At 40.7% G+C, this 19,349-nt stretch overlaps 1 protein-coding gene and 1 pseudogene across 5 annotated transcripts; one reads left to right on the top strand and one right to left on the bottom strand.

The window, feature by feature from the left end:
- Positions 1-2,843: 2,843 nt before the first annotated feature.
- LOC141421202 (small nucleolar RNA U109) lies at positions 2,844-2,965 on the top strand (annotated as a pseudogene).
- A 7,388-nt stretch (positions 2,966-10,353) lies between these two features.
- Arl4a (ARF like GTPase 4A) lies at positions 10,354-12,590 on the bottom strand. Of its 5 annotated transcripts, none has more exons than XM_020159321.2 (2): positions 12,319-12,590; positions 10,354-11,371 (listed from the first exon to the last, which is right to left on the bottom strand). In XM_020159321.2, exon 2 carries the CDS (start codon positions 11,279-11,281, stop codon positions 10,679-10,681), a length of 603 nt encoding a protein of 200 aa, XP_020014910.1. In that variant the 5' UTR covers positions 11,282-11,371; positions 12,319-12,590; the 3' UTR covers positions 10,354-10,678. The 5 variants fall into 5 exon arrangements, with proteins under 5 accessions (XP_020014910.1, XP_020014913.1, XP_020014909.1 ...); XM_020159324.2 differs by having other exon boundaries at positions 10,354-11,368; XM_020159320.2 differs by lacking the exon at positions 12,319-12,590 and adding an exon at positions 11,735-11,873.
- Positions 12,591-19,349: the final 6,759 nt, after the last annotated feature.

Genomic DNA, 19,349 nt, shown 5'->3' with positions numbered 1-19,349 from the left:
CTGACTCTAAGTATGCGTTTCACACTTTATTGTCCCACTCTGCTATCTGGAAGGAAAGGGGATTCCTAACTATAAGAGGAACTCCCATTATCAATGCTGCCTTAATAGCCCAGGTCTTAGAGGCTTCACACCTGCCTTCCCAGGTAGGCATTACTCATTGCAAAGCCCACCAAAGTGATTCTTCCATAATTACCAGAGGAAACAACCAAGCAGATACAGAGGCCAAGCAGGCAGCCCTCCAAACCGCACCCCAATTGGCCATGTACCCCTTACCCTAGATTTTCCCCCCTTACTAAAGTCTCTCTCCCCCCTTCTGAAGTTAAAACCCTTATCTCCTATTTACATACGCTTTTTCATCCTCATCTTCATGCTTTTTACACCTTTCTCTGCCAATCCCTTTCCCTATCTCCAGGAGACATACAATACCTTAAACAGATTACCCAATCCTGCTCAATTTGCCAGCATGCAAACCGCAACTCCAATATTAGACCCCCTCCCTTTCCTACCTACTAAGCCAGGGGATGTCTCCCTGCCATGGACTGGCAGGTGGACTTCACACATATGCCTCCAGTAAAGAGGATTAAGTACCTCCTGGTACTGGTAGACACCTTCATAGGATGAGTGGAGGCCTTCCCTATGATCAATAAAAAGGCCTCCACAGTGACATCAATTTTGGTCACAGAAATCATTCCACAGTTTGGTCTCCCCAGCCTCCATCAAGTCACACAATGGGCCTGAGTTTGTTTCCTCTATTTCCCCAAAATTGGCATAAGCCTTAAATATTCACTGGGGATTTCACATTCCCTATCACCCCCAATCTTCAGGTAAATTTGAGTGTGCCAATCGCACACTAAAAAATACTCTCACCAAACTCTCCCTCGAGCTCCACCTAGATTGGACAAAGCTCCTACCCCTAGTCTTCCTCCGCCTCTGGGCCCTTCCAAAAAGACCTCTCATGCTCAGCCCCTTCGAGCTCCTCTATGAACGTCCACTCCTCCCTAGTTCAGCCACAACCCCCTGACATTTCCCCCACTCTCCTCAATCCTCTCCTTACTTTTCTTCGCTCTCTCCTTTGGTCGCATGCTCATGATCAGTTACCACGGCCCTCTGACACCACCAAAATAACTTCCTCCCTCCAAATGGGGAATCTGGTTTATCTAAAAAATACAGCCACACCTGGCCACCTGCAGGAAAAGTGGAGAGGCCCATTTAAGGTCATCCTCACCACCCCCACAGCTGCTAAGCTAGCAGGATTTCCCTCCTGGGTACATGTCAAAAACTTAAAACTGGCAGCCCCACAAAAGACCTACCAATCTCTTCTTACCTTACGGGACCAACAAAAATAATAGATCTCCTGCCTCTCCAAGGTCCTAGAAGATGGAGACACACTCACGGAGACTCCCGGGGCATAGGTAGGAGCCCTATGCCTGGGGACCTGGCATCTCGCCTACTCACTCTTTATACTTCCCCCCTCCCATTCTTTCCTGTCAGTGCCTGCCCACACTTTTACTCTTTCCTGTATACCCTCTACTCTGAGATTTTACTATTCCCACCTCCCAACAAAACCAGCCTCCCTCCTTTCTCATACCTTCTTTACCCCTGCTTCGTAGAGTGGATAGCCGACCTTCACCGCCAAGGTACTCTCTCAGACTTTACTCCTGAAGAAATCTATTCATTTTCCAACATTCTCTTTGCCTTATTGTAAACTGTGCCACCTATGCTTTCACTCCATCCCTTCCTGTGGGTAAATCTTGTCCTTGTCCCCTTTCTCCTAAGTATCAGCCTGTGGGCAACTTCTCCCCCTGAGTGGAGATGGCCCCCATTGCTCAGCTCTCTGTTTTGGGTACCTTGCCCTGTGCACCTTACTCCTTGTGCTCTCTTCTTTCTTATGACTTGGACCTTTGCAAGCAGGGCCTCCCCTCTTGCCCATGCCAGCCATTTACAGCACATACCATCATGCAAAAAACGTGCTATAACACCACCACTTTATGCCAACATCTTAATCAAAAATATTGGACCGGTGTTAGCAAAGGTGACCATGCTGGCTACCACTGCCATGGGAGGAGGGGGCAACAGGTATGCTGGACTTACCTCATCTTGGTATATCTGATGCAGGCACAGTCCAGGGTGAGGCCCTCTGGAAGGTCCTCCACACCCAGGTACCTCAAAGACTGAACGACTTATTCTTTCCCACCAGAAAGCCTCTCAAAATTCCTTTACACACACTGTCCCTTTCTGAAACCCTTCTCCTCCAGGTCATAAACACCACTCATCAACTACTCAACCACACCAACCCTACTCTAGCCTGCTGGTGCTGGATGTATCAGTGGACTGGCCCTTCTCAGGTCATCGCCAGCCCCATAAATGTTTCCACACCCCTTACCTTAAACTGTTCCTTCACAAAAAAGCTCACCGCCTCTATTCTTTCCCCAGTTCCCCTCTCCAGCCAGCCCCTCTTTGCCTGCAGAGTTCCTCAGGGACAGTTGAGGTAGGCTCCCTAGTGTCCAAAATATGTCACACCACTAGAACGACAAACAAAACCGGAAACAATATCTGTTGCTCCCCCCCCCCACTTTGCCAGGACTCTCTATGTGGTCAGAGTGTAAACCCCTGTCTACCCCAAGCCTGGAAGGGTAATTGCACTCTGGTATTTCTGGTTCCTGACATGAATATTATTACAGAAGATCAGGACCTCCCCATTCCCCTCACCATGCACCTTCTATCTAAAAGGGCAATCCAGGCCATGCCCTTGTTAGCTACCCTGGGCCTAATGGCTGCCATGGGAACAGGGGCTGCAGGAATAGGAACCTCTATCCACTACTACACAAAACTCTCTAATCAACTTATAAGTGATCTTCAAATGGTATCCAAAAATACATCCATAACATGCTACATTAAAAATGGAGTTTTCAGGGCTGCCAACCTTACAGTAGAGGTTGTGTGGTAGTGTATTTCTCATACATAAAAGAGAAGAAAAAAAAATGGTAGCCGAGTCTATTCTAACCCTACAAAGACAACTTGACTCCCTAGCCTCAGTTGTACTCCAAAACCAACGAGGCCTTGACCTGCTCACTGCAAAGAAGAGTGGCCTCTGCCTGTTTTTACAAGAAGAGTGCTGCTTCTATGTTAACCAGTCGGGGGTAGTAAAAAATAAAATTAGACAACTCCAGGAACAATTAGAAAAACGGAGAAGGGAGATGGAGGACTCTTGGAGTCCTCTAGGGAATAAAATTTCACAGTGGTTTTCCTGGTTAATGCCCATCCTAATGCCTATGTTTCTTGCTCTCCTATTCTTAAGCTTCCTTCCTTGTATCATAAGAATGGTACAAGGATTTCTTTTAGACTCTATGTCTGCTATTGCTAATCAAAAGTTTAGCCAGTTGTACCTCCACAGATATCAACCTCTCTAAGACCACCCGGAAAAACTACTGTAAAGGCCCCAAACAGGACACCACAGGAGTCTGAGGACCCTGCCCCACACAATGTCCCCTGCCAGCAGGAAGTAGCCAAGAGACTGATGCTTCACCCCAATTCCTGATCCTCAGCCCCTACCTTCATCATTATTAAAGAAAAAATGGGGGAATGATAGAACAATAATGCAGCCATTTTATAAACTGGTGGCCATTTTATCCTCAGGCTTCACCTCTTGGAAAATGGAGCCATTCCAATAACAGCCCTGCCCTTTAACAAAATTTCCTGCACTCCAAGACAAGCTCCACCCAAGCACCACCCCCATCAGGGACCCCTGTGTGTGCACCAACTTTTTTTTTTTTTCATTTTTCTTTTATTATTCATATGTGCATACAAGGCTTGGGTCATTTCTCCCCCCTGCCCCCACCCCCTCCCTTACCACCCACTCCGCCCCCTTCCCCTCCCCCCCCAATACCCAGCAGAAACTATTTTGCCCTTATTTCTAATTTTGTTGTAGAGAGAGTATAAGCAATAATAGGAAGGAACAAGGGGTTTTGCTGGTTGAGATAAGGATAGCTATACAGGGCATTGACTCACATTGATTTCCTGTGCATGTGTGTTACCTTCTAGGTTAATTCTTTTTGATCTAACCTTTTCTCTAGTACCTGTTCCCCTTTTCCTATTGGCCTCAGTTGCTTTTAAGGTATCTGCTTTAGTTTCTCTGCGTTAAGGGCAACAAATGCTATCTAGTTTTTTAGGTGTCTTACCTATCCTCACCCCTCCCTTGTGTGCTCTCGCTTTTATCATGTGCTCATAGTCCAATCCCCTTGTTGTGTTTGCCCTTGATCTAATGTCCACATATGAGGGAGAACATATGATTTTTGGTTTTTTTTGCCAGGCTAACCTCACTCAGAATGATGTTCTCCAATTCCATCCATTTACCAGCAAATGATAACATTTCGTTCTTCTTCATGGCTGCATAAAATTCCATTGTGTGTAGATACCACATTTTCTTAATCCATTCGTCAGTGGTGGGGCATCTTGGCTGTTTCCATAACTTGGCTATTGTGAATAGTGCCGCAATAAACATGGATGTGCAGGTGCCTCTGGAGTAACAGTCTTTTGGGTATATCCCCAAGAGTTGCACCAACTTCTTACCCTCCCTCTTCTATAAAAGGCCGTGCCTGGCCCGGACTCACTCTCTTCCTGTGCCATCTTTCCCAGGTCAGCCAGGTGGCTCAAGCCTGTCATTAAACCCTGCTCTTGGACGTGAGAGTTTCTTGTGAGCTTTCTTTATGAGTGGCATTTTTCCTAACACTACAGACACATATCAATCAATCACAATGTATGGACTGGAATTGATTGGATCTTGATTCTAAAACCTTAAAAAAAATTAAATAATTAGGGGACTCTAAACACTACATAGATATTTGACTATGTTGAAGAAGTACTGTTAATTTTTTACATGTGCTAATGCTGAGATTGTTTTCAAAATATAATTTCTTGGGCTCACTTGAAAACAATCCAGTAGTGAGGGGAAAGGAAAGAGGCAAAAAGGAAAGTACATAAGTATAGAGGAAACCAGACTGGCTCTCAGTTGAAAATTACTGAAATAAGAGACACTTGGTGTTCATTCCTGTTATAGTTTGGATATAAAATGTGCCCCAAAGGTCCTTGTGTTAAAGGCTGGTGGAACATTTAAGAGATGGGACCTAGTTGGAGAGACTTAGGTTATTAAGGACATGCCCTTGAAGGGTATATTAGGACTATGTCCCCTCTCTTTCTCTTCGCTTCCCAGTCACCATGAAGTGAAAAGACCTCCTCACCCTGTGCTCCTGCCAGGACATCCTGTGCTACCACAGGCCAAGTGGTCAAGGACAAACTTCTGAAACTGTGAGCCAAATAAGCCAGTCCAAGTTGATTGTCTCAAGTATTTTGTTTCAATGGCAGAAAGGCTTACACAATTATGCTACTGTCCTTTCAAGTCTGAAATCTGTCATAATAAAAAGTTAACATTTATTTAAAACAAGAGCTTCCTTGAAATGATTCAACTTGAACATCTCTCTCCAATCACCCATTTTGAAATGCTACACTCAACCTAGGATATTCAGCACAGCTCACAAGCAAGACTTCTTTTATCTGTATATATGAATACAAAAATGAGGTATGACACAGCGTGATCATGTTTCTGTTGGCATCAGTTAAAGTTCATTCAGCAAGGTTTTACAGAACACTTCCATAATAATAGTGTGCTTCTGAAAAAGTACCTTAAAAAATGTCTGAACTAGATAGTATTGTAATTACTAAAAAGATTTATTTTTTTGCTGGGGATGGAACTAAGGGACTCAAGCATGCACTCTACCACTGAGCTATATCTCTAGCCTATCTTAATTTTTTTAGCATAATAAATGCCTAGATTTCCTCTTAATGTAGTGGTCAATTTTAATGACTACCAGAATTATCAGGATGTATTGTGAGAAAACACATTGCTGGGTCCAGCCCAAGTTTCATATTCCTAGGTCTATAAGCAGAGATAGAGATTTGCATTTCTAGCAAGTTCTTACATAATGCTTAATGCTTTTAGTCCAGGGAAGACACTTGGAAAACCATTGTGTAATAATTCATACCAGTCCCAATCATCTAGAAATGGTAATATACTATACAATAAAGTTGCCTTGGGTATGGGACAACACCCCAGATAATACTTCTGTTTAGGCACTGCTTTTTTTTTTTGGTGGTGGTGGTGGTGGTGGTACTGGGGTTTGAACTCAGGGCCTCATGCTTGCTAGGCAGGCCCTCTACCATTTGAGCCACTCCACCAGACCTTTTTTGTATTGCATACTTAAGAGATAGGGTCTCCCAAACTATTTGCCAGGGCTGACTTTGAACTAAGATCCTCCTGATCTCTGCCTCCTAAGTAGCTAGGAGCCACTGGCACCCAACCTAACCACTGCTTTAATTTATTTCTTTCATATTGCCAGGGTTAAGAAGGCCCAAGAAATAAAGTAGGGTTTATTTTGGCTGTTAATTAAGGGTTTTCTACTCATTTATAACTCAATATTGCCCAGTATGGGCAATCTCAACTCCAACCAAAGAAACATAACCAAAAGACTTAAAAAGACCAAAAACTCAAAGTAACTGGAAAATAACAAGTACAAATATATACCATAATCTACCAGATGTGTCAACAAACTGTCAATTTTCCACAGAAGGGTCAGCATACAGATTCTTACTCATTAAATTGTAAATTATTGATAATGTTGAGGCATTTTGGAGAAACACAATTTGTACATTCATATTTTAAATTTCTGCAAAGCGAGGTATATTATTTTATGCCTATACCAGAAAATAACCATGTTTTAAAATTTTGCTTCTTAAGAAAGGTTAATATTTTATTGTGCTAAAATGTAAACTAGATCAGTGTTTTCTAAATCTAAGGAAATGACCTAGGTATCAAGGGAATTCAGTATGTTTAGAGTTTCCTAAGTTCTGCCATACTGCCTTTTTGTGCTATTGTTACAAAAGTGCTAAGAAAAACATATAAAAAATTTTTTCTGTCATATTCTTCCTCTAAGTAAGTCTTCAAATACATTTGCCAGAAAATATTCTGGCTATCAATGACTATCCACTTACTATGTGCAAGGCACTTGCTGAATATTGTTTCAACTGATCCTTTGAATAGACTCTAATGCTTGGTGTAATCCTCCATTTACAAATAAAGAAACTAAGGCAGAGAATATTAAACTGACCAAGATGGAACTTTAGTAGATTTGGTATTCAAGTATGGATCTCTACATCCATTACTAACTTCACCATCCTGCCTCTCAAAACATGTTGCTTCTGATTAATGCAACTTACTGAGTTTTTGTTAAATGCTTAATGATGTGCTAACTTCATCCAACCCAAACTTCTCCATGAATCTTTACTAGTACAGCATTCAAATTGTAAGGAACTATCTATAAAGTAACATATGTAACATGGGAGAGCCAGGATTTGAACACTGATCTGTCGCTAAACTTATACTGTGTTTACCAGTACACTTACTCTCCAAAACTAGCCTTTTATTAGGTATTTTTAACTTGCATGCATAGAATTGGATACTGTGGCTGTGGTTTTTTAAGAATTTTGTGTCTGATCTCCAAATATTTTATTATGATTATTAGTTTGCTATCCTATATTGGTTCATATGAAAGTTTCATTTAAACACTTCAGTATTCCACATCACTACTATCCACTTCCAGAATGTTCTGCAAAACTTAAACCTTACCAGTAAAAGTCAAACCTCAAATGATAGTATATTCAAGATCCAAACTGTATTAGCTAAATGCTGTTTTAAATCATCTAGAATTTGGGGAAATTTTTCTTGAATTTTTGTTACTGCCAATGAAATCATTGTTTAATGATGAAATTGTACTGAACAGAACCTTGAAATACAACAATTTCTTCAAGGTCATTATGAATAATTAAACACTCCTCCTAGTGTCAAATACCTTGTTCAAACAAAAACATTCTTATAGGTGTTCTGGTTTTGTTTTTTGTGTTTTTTGTTTTTGCAGTGCCGGAAATTGAACCCAGGGCCTCGTACAAGCTAGGCAAACTCTACCACTGGGCTATACTGTGAATTCCCCATAAGCAAAAAACATCCTAAGCCTGTGCCCTTCTCTTTTCACAAGCTACTGTTCATCTAGAGCATAAAAATTCTTTATATATAATATGTATCATATATATACGTGTGTGTATATACACACTAATAACTTACTTTTTGGCTTTTTATATACATATAGTTATACTAATAACTGTACTTTTTGGCTTCCAATAAGGATTTAGTTCATTTTACCATGATTAGGGAACCTATGTTGGTTAAAGTATGTAATTCGTAATCCATTTTAGAACTCTGGATATTCAAGTCTCTTAGTATCAAAATTTTTAACTTTGTTCTCTTGATAGTGATTTGAATTTAGAGTTCTCCAGTCATCAATTAGTGTTTTGTATCAAGCCAAATAATTTCAAATATAGTATTTTTAAAAATATATTTTAGTTACTATGGATGTAGCTCAGTGATTGTCACACATGCATGTGGGCCTGGGTTTGGTCCCCAGCACTACAAAAACACAAATATGCCTTAGGAAAGGGGTACCTTAATTTAAAAACAAAATAGATATAAGAGCATTGCCTTAACTCTTCAGGATTTATTTAGCAAATTAGAAAATTTTATGGATTTTGTAGTAGAAAATTGTCTTTTATAATTAAAAGTTTGTACAGTGTTGATGTGATTTATTTTTGCTCCTTAAATATGAAATTCCTGGGTAACATGAATCTGATGATCACATTAAGTCTGCTTAATTAAGTAATGCTGATAGCATTACTTGATGTAGCAAGTAGGCATGAAGTATATATAAGCAGAGTGAAAGTCTAAATTGATCCAGACTGTCGGGGCATTTTATCATCCCATCATGGACCTAGTGATGCTTCAAGCAGACTGTGCTTTCATTATCAGTAAAGGGTACAAACAAAACAAAGAAAATGGCTCAGAAAATAGCCTTCCATGTCTGTCTCACCCAAGAGATTCAAACTATTACAAAACTAAATAGCCCAGCTGCTCAAAGTTGTTTTTACATATCTAATTAAAAGCTTCAACAGAAGTGGAAATACATATACAATCAAACACTGTTCTCCTAACTCAGGTAGTTTATTGGTAATTATTATCCACACTTCTATAAATATAAACATTCTAAGTGACCATCACTAGTGCAGGTACATGAAACATGAAAAGCTCCACAAGAAGCTGCTTCATTTTGTGTATAACAAGCATCAAGTTTCCAAAAATTCAGCTGTGTCACTGGGGGAAAAAAAAATGAAAAACCCAAAACCAAAACAAGCTCTGCTAGCAAAGTGCACTTCTTTTGGTAATTTCAGAACTAACAGCTGTTGGCTTCACACATAGGAAATACACTGATTTGCTAATATGATTACTGGAAGCAAGTCTTTTCCTGGAGATAAGAATTAGATAAAAGTCTTCCCTCCTTATAGTTCTGTTTCATTTCATTTTTATTATGATAAAAACAGCACCAGTGAATTTTCCTTAAATACCTTTGCTACTTTCCTCTTAATTTTCTGCAATCCTAATTCTTATCTGCAGTACTGTACCATTGTTTTCTATAATCAGGGCTGGACAACCCTTAGTAATACAGTTCAGCAGGTAAACAAAAAAATTAAAGCTCAGAACACATTATAGATACCTTACATTTTCATTCCAGCGCATTAGGTGTTGTTTATAAAGCTTTTGTTCCTCCCAAACCACTACAAAAATATATGAAAACACACATCTGTTTTCAGCCAACAAATACTAATAGAACAGGTTTTAACTAGCATATTTTGGTGATCATGTATTGTAATAACACCCTCTTGACTAACTCACCAATTGCTTTCTTCATAAATGTATCCAAGCATATATATTTATATTAGTTTACATATTCATATTCACTGCAAGAGAGTCAAGTACATTATTTTAGGTTCAAGTGAAAGTGCTTCTGACAACAAATTATAATAGCCCTAATTCCCCCAAAAAAGTTGTTTTAAACCTGTGTAGAAAGATGCATAGCTATTTCTAAGAAGACTACACACCAAAACATGCTGTCAAGAAAACTAATCCATGCACTTGAATATACCCCAAATACCTTTTTACTAAAGTTAACCAATTATTGTCTAGAATTAAAAGATAGTAAACTGATATCAGAAAATCTCTAAAGTCATTTCGCCAAAACTTACAAAAGCAAATACTTCCTCCTTGTCCCAGTGTGATCAATATAACTGTATGTATATGTATGTATATATTAATCAACCTTAACATTTCCATTCATTAGTATTTTATCTTAACATACAAAGCCTTGTATGCCATTTCTTTGCAAAGGCTTCCCCAAAAAAGATGTAAGCACAAAACACTTGGCAGACACTCTTCAAAGTTTTATTTCATTAACTTCAAGTCAAATTTCCACTACTGTTTTCTGGTCAATATACTATCCTTGCTTGGCTTCCCAAAATGGTAGTACCAAAAGATTTGTGGGATAGGGAGAAGAGACCACTTTAAGAAGCAATGCATTCACTCATCTTCCACAAGGCAACAAGAGTTGGGCATCTGATTGTTCAACAAAACAAAGCTTTAATAGCATCCAGGAGGGCAGATAGGCAAACCAGGCTGTAGACACTCCTCATTTGTCAAATCAGACCAGAGAAAACCTATTCCACACAGATACAAACGTATTCACATTCATCTTTTCTTTCTCTGTTGCCGCAACATTTTTCTTCTTTTAATTATCATATCATGTAGTTTCTCAAGTCCTTCCTTTAGTCCATCTCCTATGATTGCACAGGTAGGCTGTAAATGCCAAGGAGTTGATGAGCTCAGTTCACCCATTGCTAACAATTTCTCAATTTCTGAAAGAGACAGTGAGTTCCTCAGGTCTTGTTTATTAGCAACTATAAGTACAGGAACTCCTTGATTTTCTGATATTCTAGTTATTTTATGAAGTTCGGTTTTGGCTTCTTCCATCCTTTCAACATCAACAGAGTCCACCACAAACACGATGCCATCTGTGCATCTGGTGTATGACTTCCACAGTGGCCTTAATTTCTCCTGACCACCTACATCCCAGAAGTGAAAAGTGACTGTTTTTGAATTTCCCAAGGTTACCTTAATTTTCTCAGTGTTAAATCCTTTGGTAGGTACAGTATTTACAAATTCATTGAACTGCAGCCTGTATAAGACAGTTGTCTTTCCAGCACAGTCCAAACCTAGAATAACAATGTGGAAGGACTGAAACGACGGCAGGCTGGACAGGATGGAAGTCTGGTCTGATAGTCCATTCCCCATTGCCAGATGCAAATAAGTGCCCCAAACTGAAACACTTTCTTCTTACTGCTTCACAATTTCTCTTCCTACGTGATCCAAGCTACAAGACTGCTGGAGAGGGAAAAAATAAAGTTATTCTTGTGAGACAATTTAAGTGAGTTTTTCCCAATTTCGGTAAAATAAGCAACAGGAAGAACTTAATAAAACTTGTTTTAAACAAACACACCAATCCAAGACAAATGTCCATCACTGTGATTGAAATCCTTTGAGTCACTAAAATTGTGGTAACACTTCTCTGCTCCCCTCGGCCTCCAAACCTCCAGACCTCATTCTGAAGACAACCCAGTCACCAATATCTGGCCCAAGTCGCCGTAACCACAGAAGTGCCCTTTTGTTGGGGATCTAATCGCATGTTCACCAGCATACCCGTGACCACTATCACCCACACTCCCTCCGCCATACAAATGTTCTCACCTCCCGCGCTGGAGTCCGGGTCCAATCGAGATAACATTGGCAGGCGTCTCTGCGCGGGGGCAAAGCACCCCTCCTGCGCCCAGCTTAGCTCTCCAAGCCGCTGTGGCTGAGGTTGCACCACCAACCCTGGACTCGGGCTCCGGCCACGCCCACTCCTCACGGCCCACCCCCGATCCCACATCCCATTGGTCACGCTCGTCAGGGCAGCAATGCGATTCCCGCCCCCGCGCCCTAATTGGCCAGGGTAAGTGCCGCTCCCAGGGCGACAGAGCAGGGTTCTCCCTCGGTCCACCGGCACCACCTGTTGCCCGAAGTTAGAAAACACGGGGCTCTCGGAAGAAACAGAGCAGCCCCAGCAAGGGAGGGGCGCCTCGGGCTGCCGGGCTGCCGCCCCCGCCCCCGCCCCTTGGCTCCGCCCGCCCGGGCGCACCTGCAGCGCGGCCGACCGCGTAGAGCCACGGCCCTCACATCCGGGCCCCGCAGCCACCGCCGCCGCCTTAACCCTTCGCCAGCTGGCCCGAGGGTGCTCGCCGTGCAGCGCCGGCCCCTCGGGCACTAACGGTCCGACCTGTGGCCCGACTCACCTTCCCCGCAGCAGGACGCCAACACATTCTTCCCCGCTAACCGGCTATCAACGGGGCGTCGCCGCCCTAGAACCACCCCCCTCCCGCGACAGCTCGCCTGACTCGCTGTCCTCCCCTCGTCCGACTTGGCGTCTTTCAGATGCCAGACAGGCGCGTTGATACCCAGGTCCCCAGCACCAGAGAGGCTTGGATGGTGGCGGGGGATGGCGGGGCGCGCCGGGCGGGCGCCAGGCCGCCCGAACGGTGCTCACCCGGCTGCTCCTCGCGCCTGCCGCGGCCACGCCCCCTTCTCGTGCGCTGCACCGGAGTTGGCCACGTGGGGGCGCGCGGGAGCCGGGTCTCCTAGCAACGCCCAAACAAGGTCACGTTCGAACTGACCTAGAGCTGGGTGCCGCGGACTCGGGTGGGGCCTGGGCCTCAGCCAGCGAGCCGTTGCTCTCCCGAGCGCTTTCTGCCTCTGCCGCCGCCAGCTGGCTCCACCCTGCAGCACCTCAGCTCATGTCACCCGAGGGCGTCCTCAGGACGGCGGCCGCGTGACACAGGGACAGGGATTGCAGAGGACACCAGGAGGGTGGGCCCCTTATCTAACGGGGTGACGCGGACATACCTCGGTAGCTGCCCAGAGCAGCCGGGGCTGGCTACACGGAAAACGGTGCTCTCCTTTTGCAAAGCAAATGAACGCACCCTCCCACGTGACTGTAGCTGCATCTCAGTAGACGGGGCAAAAAAATATCCCAATTACACGGAGGAGGAAATACACGCTGAACGATTAAACGGATGTTTCTAACGATCCAGGAAAAACTAATGCTTGGAGCTGGAACTGATAACCTAAGTCTATTAGTCATTCAATGCTTGATGTTTTCCATTGGATGATTCTGATTGGATGTAATTGTCTTTAATTCATAAAGACACAAATATTTGTTAAATTAGGCACTATTCTGTGGGCTTGAGGATAGAATGGTTAGGAAAACAGACGCTGTCTCTGCTCTTGTGAAATATTACAGTCTTTATGGGAGAAAAAGAATAAACCACATTGTCTCATGAATAAATTTGATTACAAAAATGTGACCCGTGATGATTCCAGGGTGCTACAAAAATGTGACCCGTGATGATTCCAGGGTGCTCGTGTCAACACAGCAGAGGCGCATTGACACAAACGATCTTGGAAAGTTTCGGGAAATAAACATTTTCTGCTAGAGTCCACAGGAGATGGTAGTTTGGAAGAATCGATATGGTACTTATGTGTTTTTAAATAAGGATTGGAATCTTCTGGTTTTCTGAAGACCACTACTGCTAATGATATTTATTTCCTTTATGAATAGATAGGAAGGATCAGACTTGTTATACTGAATTTTCTTAAATAGCTGACACAAAATCTAAGGACTAAGCATGATGTATTGTTTCAAGAAAACAACACTAATTTTCAAAGAGCTAGAAATCTCAAATGGTACAATCTATCAAGTTATTTATTGAATCTAGTGTAAACTAAGGATTGCCTTGCCTTCTTAGTCATATTATGGATTTCATTAGGCATTTACAGTAATTAGCAAGGAGGTGATAAAACTCAGTGCAATAACTAGTCTCCTTAAAAATTTAAAATGGATACTATATTAAACTGGAATTGCTTGCAAATTCTTCTTAAATTAAGGTTTGAGCAAGCAAATTCCAGGACAGAACTCTGTGTATAATACCTTTGAACGCAAGTAGGCCCTTCCACCATTCTTTGATAAGGTGTATTTTCTGCAGTCTTCCCTGAAGCAAAAAAGATATGAAAACACTGAGAGTTCCCAACCTTGCAGAATCACCCTCTGTGAATTGCAATGTAATGTTATACTATAGGGGTTTAACTACAACACAGTGGTTGGCCAGTTAGAGCTTGTGGGTCAAATGATGGGTTTTTTTTGCATGTTTAAAGGGCTACAAGAGAAAAGAATATGTAATAGACAATCTTTGCTCTCTGCCTCTTTGTAGAAAAACGTTTGGTAAGCTTGTTCATAAACAATAATAGCCATTAAAACATCAACAAAGATGTAAGAAGTGATGAAATGTATGGAACCACACTCTCCATTATGCTGCAGTCTTGCTCTAGAAGGCTTGTACACATTTTTTTTTTTTTAATGTCCTGCCTGGAAAACGTTCCCTTTAAGCTATAGCTCAGGAACCATGTGGTTCTGTGCCCTTGGGTTCCTTAGGAAATTTCTAGGGGTCCTGTGCATTATTTTAATTTTGTTGAGCGAAACAGAGTGACATCTGTTGGACTGTGTTAACAACTACAACTAAGAAGTTTGATGTATCTGATAAAAGCGAGAGCACACAAGGGAGGGGTGAGGATAGGTAAGACACCTAAAAAATTAGCTAGCATTTGTTGCCCTTGACGCAGAGAAACTAAAGCAGATACCTTAAAAGCAACTGAGGCCAATAGGAAAAGGGGACCAGGAACTAAAGAAAAGGTTAGATCAAAAAGAATTAACATAGAAGGTAACACACACGCACAGGAAATCAATGTGAGTCAACTCCCTGTATACCTATCCTTATCTCAACCAGCAAAAACCCTTGTTCCTTCCTATTATTGCTTATACTCTCTCTACAACAAAATTAGAAATAAGGGCAAAATAGTTTCTGCTGGATATTGAGGGGGTGGGGGGAGAGGGAGGGGGCGGAGTGGGTGGTAAGGGAGGAGGTGGGGGCTGGGGGGAGAAATGACCCAAGCCTTGTATGCACATATGAATAATAAAAGAAAAAAAATAAAAATAAAGTTAGACTTTAAAAAATAAGTTTGATGTATCCATTTAATAAATGGAACATTTGGGCATTGCTTTTAGCCTGAGACACCATTGTTGCTTGACACCAGGGGTTCTGTGAACCTCTGCTTTTCGTTAGGGTTTTCCATTGTCTAATAGAATCATCCTTGGTAGCGCTTGTAAATATAGAAGTTCCTGGGGCAAGTTTGAGACCTCCCAAATCAGATGCATCAGCAAGGGAGCCAGTGTTCTGCATTAAGAACTTTTATAAATGTCATAAGGTATCATACTCATTTCAGCTAGGGTCTCACATTTTTCACAGGTGAGCCTTGATTTCGATCCTCCTACTTTAAGCTTCCCACTGTCACGGGGATGATAGTTGCATGCCACCACACCTAGCTTTTTCCATTGAGACAGAATCGCACAAGTTTTTTGATCAAGCTTGGGACGGCAGGCATGTGACACTGCACCCAACTAGTCCTTAAGTCTTCACCTATACTCTTTTCCTTAGGTAATCTCATCAAGTACAAGGAATTTAATCATCCTACATTCTCTTAAATTTGTCTTCAATCTGGACCTCTTCTCTGAACTCCACAGGTCTCAGATAGCCCCTAACACTAATGTGTCTTCAAAGAACACACTGCTTTATATAATTCTTTTATTGGTAGGAGAGGGTTGGAAGAGATGGTGCCAGGGACAGATGTGTTTGCTCTGGCTGGGGAGAATGCTTCTATGCTGTGCACACAGCCTAGGACAGTACGCATCAATACTATGATCTTTATCAACAGAAGGAAAAGAGGGCTTGGGAAGAGGCTAAGGACAGAGGAGCTGCTACCATTCCACAATATTGATGTCAGAATGGCTAGTGGTAGATACATGGGCCTTATATCACTTGTGGTGAAGTAGGTCATCCCTGGTACAGAAAGCTGTGTTGTGAAAGTAGAAAGTAGGAGTGGTAGTGCGCCCTCTTTTGATTGTACAGAATGGAAGGAAGAGTCAATCAGAACTTCAGTTCTCATAGGTTTTACCACTACTTCCAAACCTGGTAATTGGTAGGTGTTTAGAAAATATCTGTAGAATGAATAAATGAGCAAATGAATATGCCTTAGTGTCATGCCTCAGTTTCTTCATTGGATTGTTTTGGGGGCATGGAATGAAATTACCCTACGAATAATACAAATAATTAATAACATAGCACTTTATTGATAGATGATTACTTTAAACTTTTAAACTACATGAAGATCACAGACCTTAACTATACAGCATTTTAGTCTGCAGCAATTAGGATTTAAACACTACTCTAAACTACTTATTTTTTTTTAGTGTGAAATACATAAACTAAACAAAGATGCACATAATTTTTGACCTTCTGATAAAGAGAAAGACAAATTTTCTGATTGTTTGAAAATAATTTAGTGAACAAGCCAAGACCTAAATTTGACACTTGGTAGATAATTTGCATTTCTATAAAAATCAATATATGTTGGATAAAGAAAGAGCACTTAGATTGCAAAGTTATTTTTAAAAGAAGTAGTTTTTCACATTTATCAATTTTCCTTAAAACTGCCCTGTAAGGAATGCAGTATCTGTGTAATTTTTTTACTCTTCACAAATAAAGAAACTCAGGCTCAGTGAGGTTAGTGATTTATTTGCCAAGAGTCACTTTTGAAACTGTAAGTTGGCACACCTAAAGAGCAAAGCAGATACCTTAAAGCAACTGAGGCCAATAGGAAAAGGAGACCAGGAACTAGAGAAAAGGTTAGATTAAAAAGAATTAACCTAGAAGGTAACACCCACGCACAGGAAATCAATGTGAGTCAATGCCCTGTATAGCTATCCTTATCTCAACCAGCAAAACCCCTTGTTCCTTCCTATTATTGCTTATACTCTCTCTACAACAAAATTAGAGATAAGGGCAAAATAGTTTCTGCTGGGTATTGAGGGGGGGAGCGGGAGGGGGTGGAGTGGGTGGTAAGGGAGGGGGTGGGGGCAGGGGGGAGAAATAAACCAAGCCTTGTATGCACATATGAATAATAAAAGAAAAAAAAAATAAATAAAAATAAAAATTAAAAAAAAAAAAAAAAAGAGCTTGTCTGTGATCACATGTGGACTTGCTTTGAGATCCGGAGTGTGGAGCGGCACAGTGAACCAACCGCGAGGGAGGGAAGAAGGTTCTTTCCAAAAGTTTCAATTGTGACAAATCAGGACAGAGACAACAATGTGTTTTCAAAGTCCCTTTCCTGTTTTTAGCACAATTATCCCTCAGTATAAGGACATAATATTTAACAATCTGGTGTCTGAGATTTGTCAGCAAATTTATGACATTTTCAATCTAAAAGCATTTTGTGGTCTTAAGGCATCCAGATGTAGTTCCAAATCAAGGAATGAAATAAAGTCCAAAGTCTAACACACAACAGAAACAGGTAGTGTTGGAGGCTTTTTCATTTAAAGGCAACATTGCTTATAAACAGAAAATTAGACATTATCTCAATATGCCGTGTGATTTTTGAACCTAGGACTATCTTTTCTTTAGAATAAAAACTTTATGACAAGTTGAAAGCCTACTGGGTGGCTAATGAAACAGTCAAAATGCTTCTTCAAGAACTTAAAATATTAGCCAAGTGTCATTGGGCAGGCAGAGGCAGAAAGATTGCAAGTTTGGGCCAGCCTGGGCTTCATAAGGAGACCCTGTCTCAAAAACAAAGAAAAGAGAACTTAAAGTGTGGTAGACTAAGAAATTATTTCTGTTACGCATCTAATGTTAACATATTAGAAATATTGTACAAAGCCAGGTTCTCAACAGTTTCAATAATTCTGCAGTTAAACTTTTCTGTAAGGTATCCTAAATACTGAGCACAATAAGGCAGAAGACAGGCATGTTTCAGGAAAAGTATGAAAAAGTAGAATGTCAAATATATATAATTTGTGTGATGAATAATCACAAAGATGAGTAGTATTTCACTTGAAATCCTGCTATGTGTAAAATACCTTGTGGCATATACCACAAAATAGAACTGAATCCTATTGCTTTCGTTTCTTACTGGAAATTTTTTTTTTTATTTCATTCGAAAACAGTGGTAAAGAGAAAGTCTCAGTGAGCCACCAAAATATCTAGGATGACTACAGTCTCATTATGTGTGAGTGAGTTAAAATCTCACCATATCAACAGTGGCTAAAATATTAGTACCAGAAGAACAATTTAGAGATTTTGGTTTTTGGTTTTTAGTAGTTTGTTTTGTTTGTTTGTTTGTTTTTTGTAGCACTGGGACTCAACCAAGAAATCAATTTCAAAAATAATATTTTGTATAACTAAGAAAATTTATAATTATTTCTTAGTTTTATTTGTTTATGTATGTAGGTGGTAGACATGTCTGAAAATATTAAAAAGAAATCTATTTTATAAAATGGACATCACAAATGATGAATACTTAATATTTTTTATTTCTGTTATTAAATGAACTTCCCATTTATTTAGTGGGAGGTGAGGAGAGAGCATTGGATTAGTTCATAATGCAGGAGTGAAAAGAACATTGTAGTTTTACCTTTTGAAGTTCATATACAAGTTGTAAATTCACAAAATAGGTACATTTAATAAAGCAAGAGAACAATTTCTCTGCTTGAAGAGATGGATAATAAAATCAGTTTTCTAAAAACCAATTATTTAAAAGATTTTTTTTTTTGGTGGTACTGGAGTTTGAACTCAGGGCCTCACACTTACAAGGCAAATACTCTACCACTTAAGCTGTACCCCAAACCCTCTTGTTTTTTTTAATTTTAGTTATTTTTTAGGTACAGCCTCGCATTTTTGACTAACTAAGACAATAATCTTCCTTCTTATAGCCTTCTGTGTAGTTGGGATTACAGGCATACACCACCATGCCTACTTTATTTATTGAGACAGGGTCTTGCTATTTGCCCAGGCTGACATCCAACCAGGATCTTCCCCATATCCATCTCCCACGTACCTGGATTACAGGTGTAAGCCACCATGTCCAGCCTTAAAATTTTGGATTCTTAACTATAATTTCCAAACATTAAGAAATTTCATTTGTTCAGATTTTATTCAAGTATTAGGCAGTATCATATTATTAAATATATAAATTCAATTTTTCATAAATTCTAAGATTATGAAATTATTTCAGTATTAAAAAAATCATATGCAACTGCTGATGGGAATATAAAATGGTGTAGCCACTTTGGAAACCAATCTGACAGTTCCTCAAAAGGTTAAACATAAATTTACATATAACTCTGCAATTCCACTCCTTGGGATATACTCAAGAGAAACAA

Source organism: Castor canadensis, chromosome 2 (genome assembly GCF_047511655.1).
Source record: "Castor canadensis chromosome 2, mCasCan1.hap1v2, whole genome shotgun sequence".
NCBI classification, from domain to species: Eukaryota; Metazoa; Chordata; class Mammalia; order Rodentia; family Castoridae; genus Castor; species Castor canadensis.
Note: the sequence above shows the minus strand (reverse complement) of the source record. Positions and strands in the feature narration are given on the sequence as shown.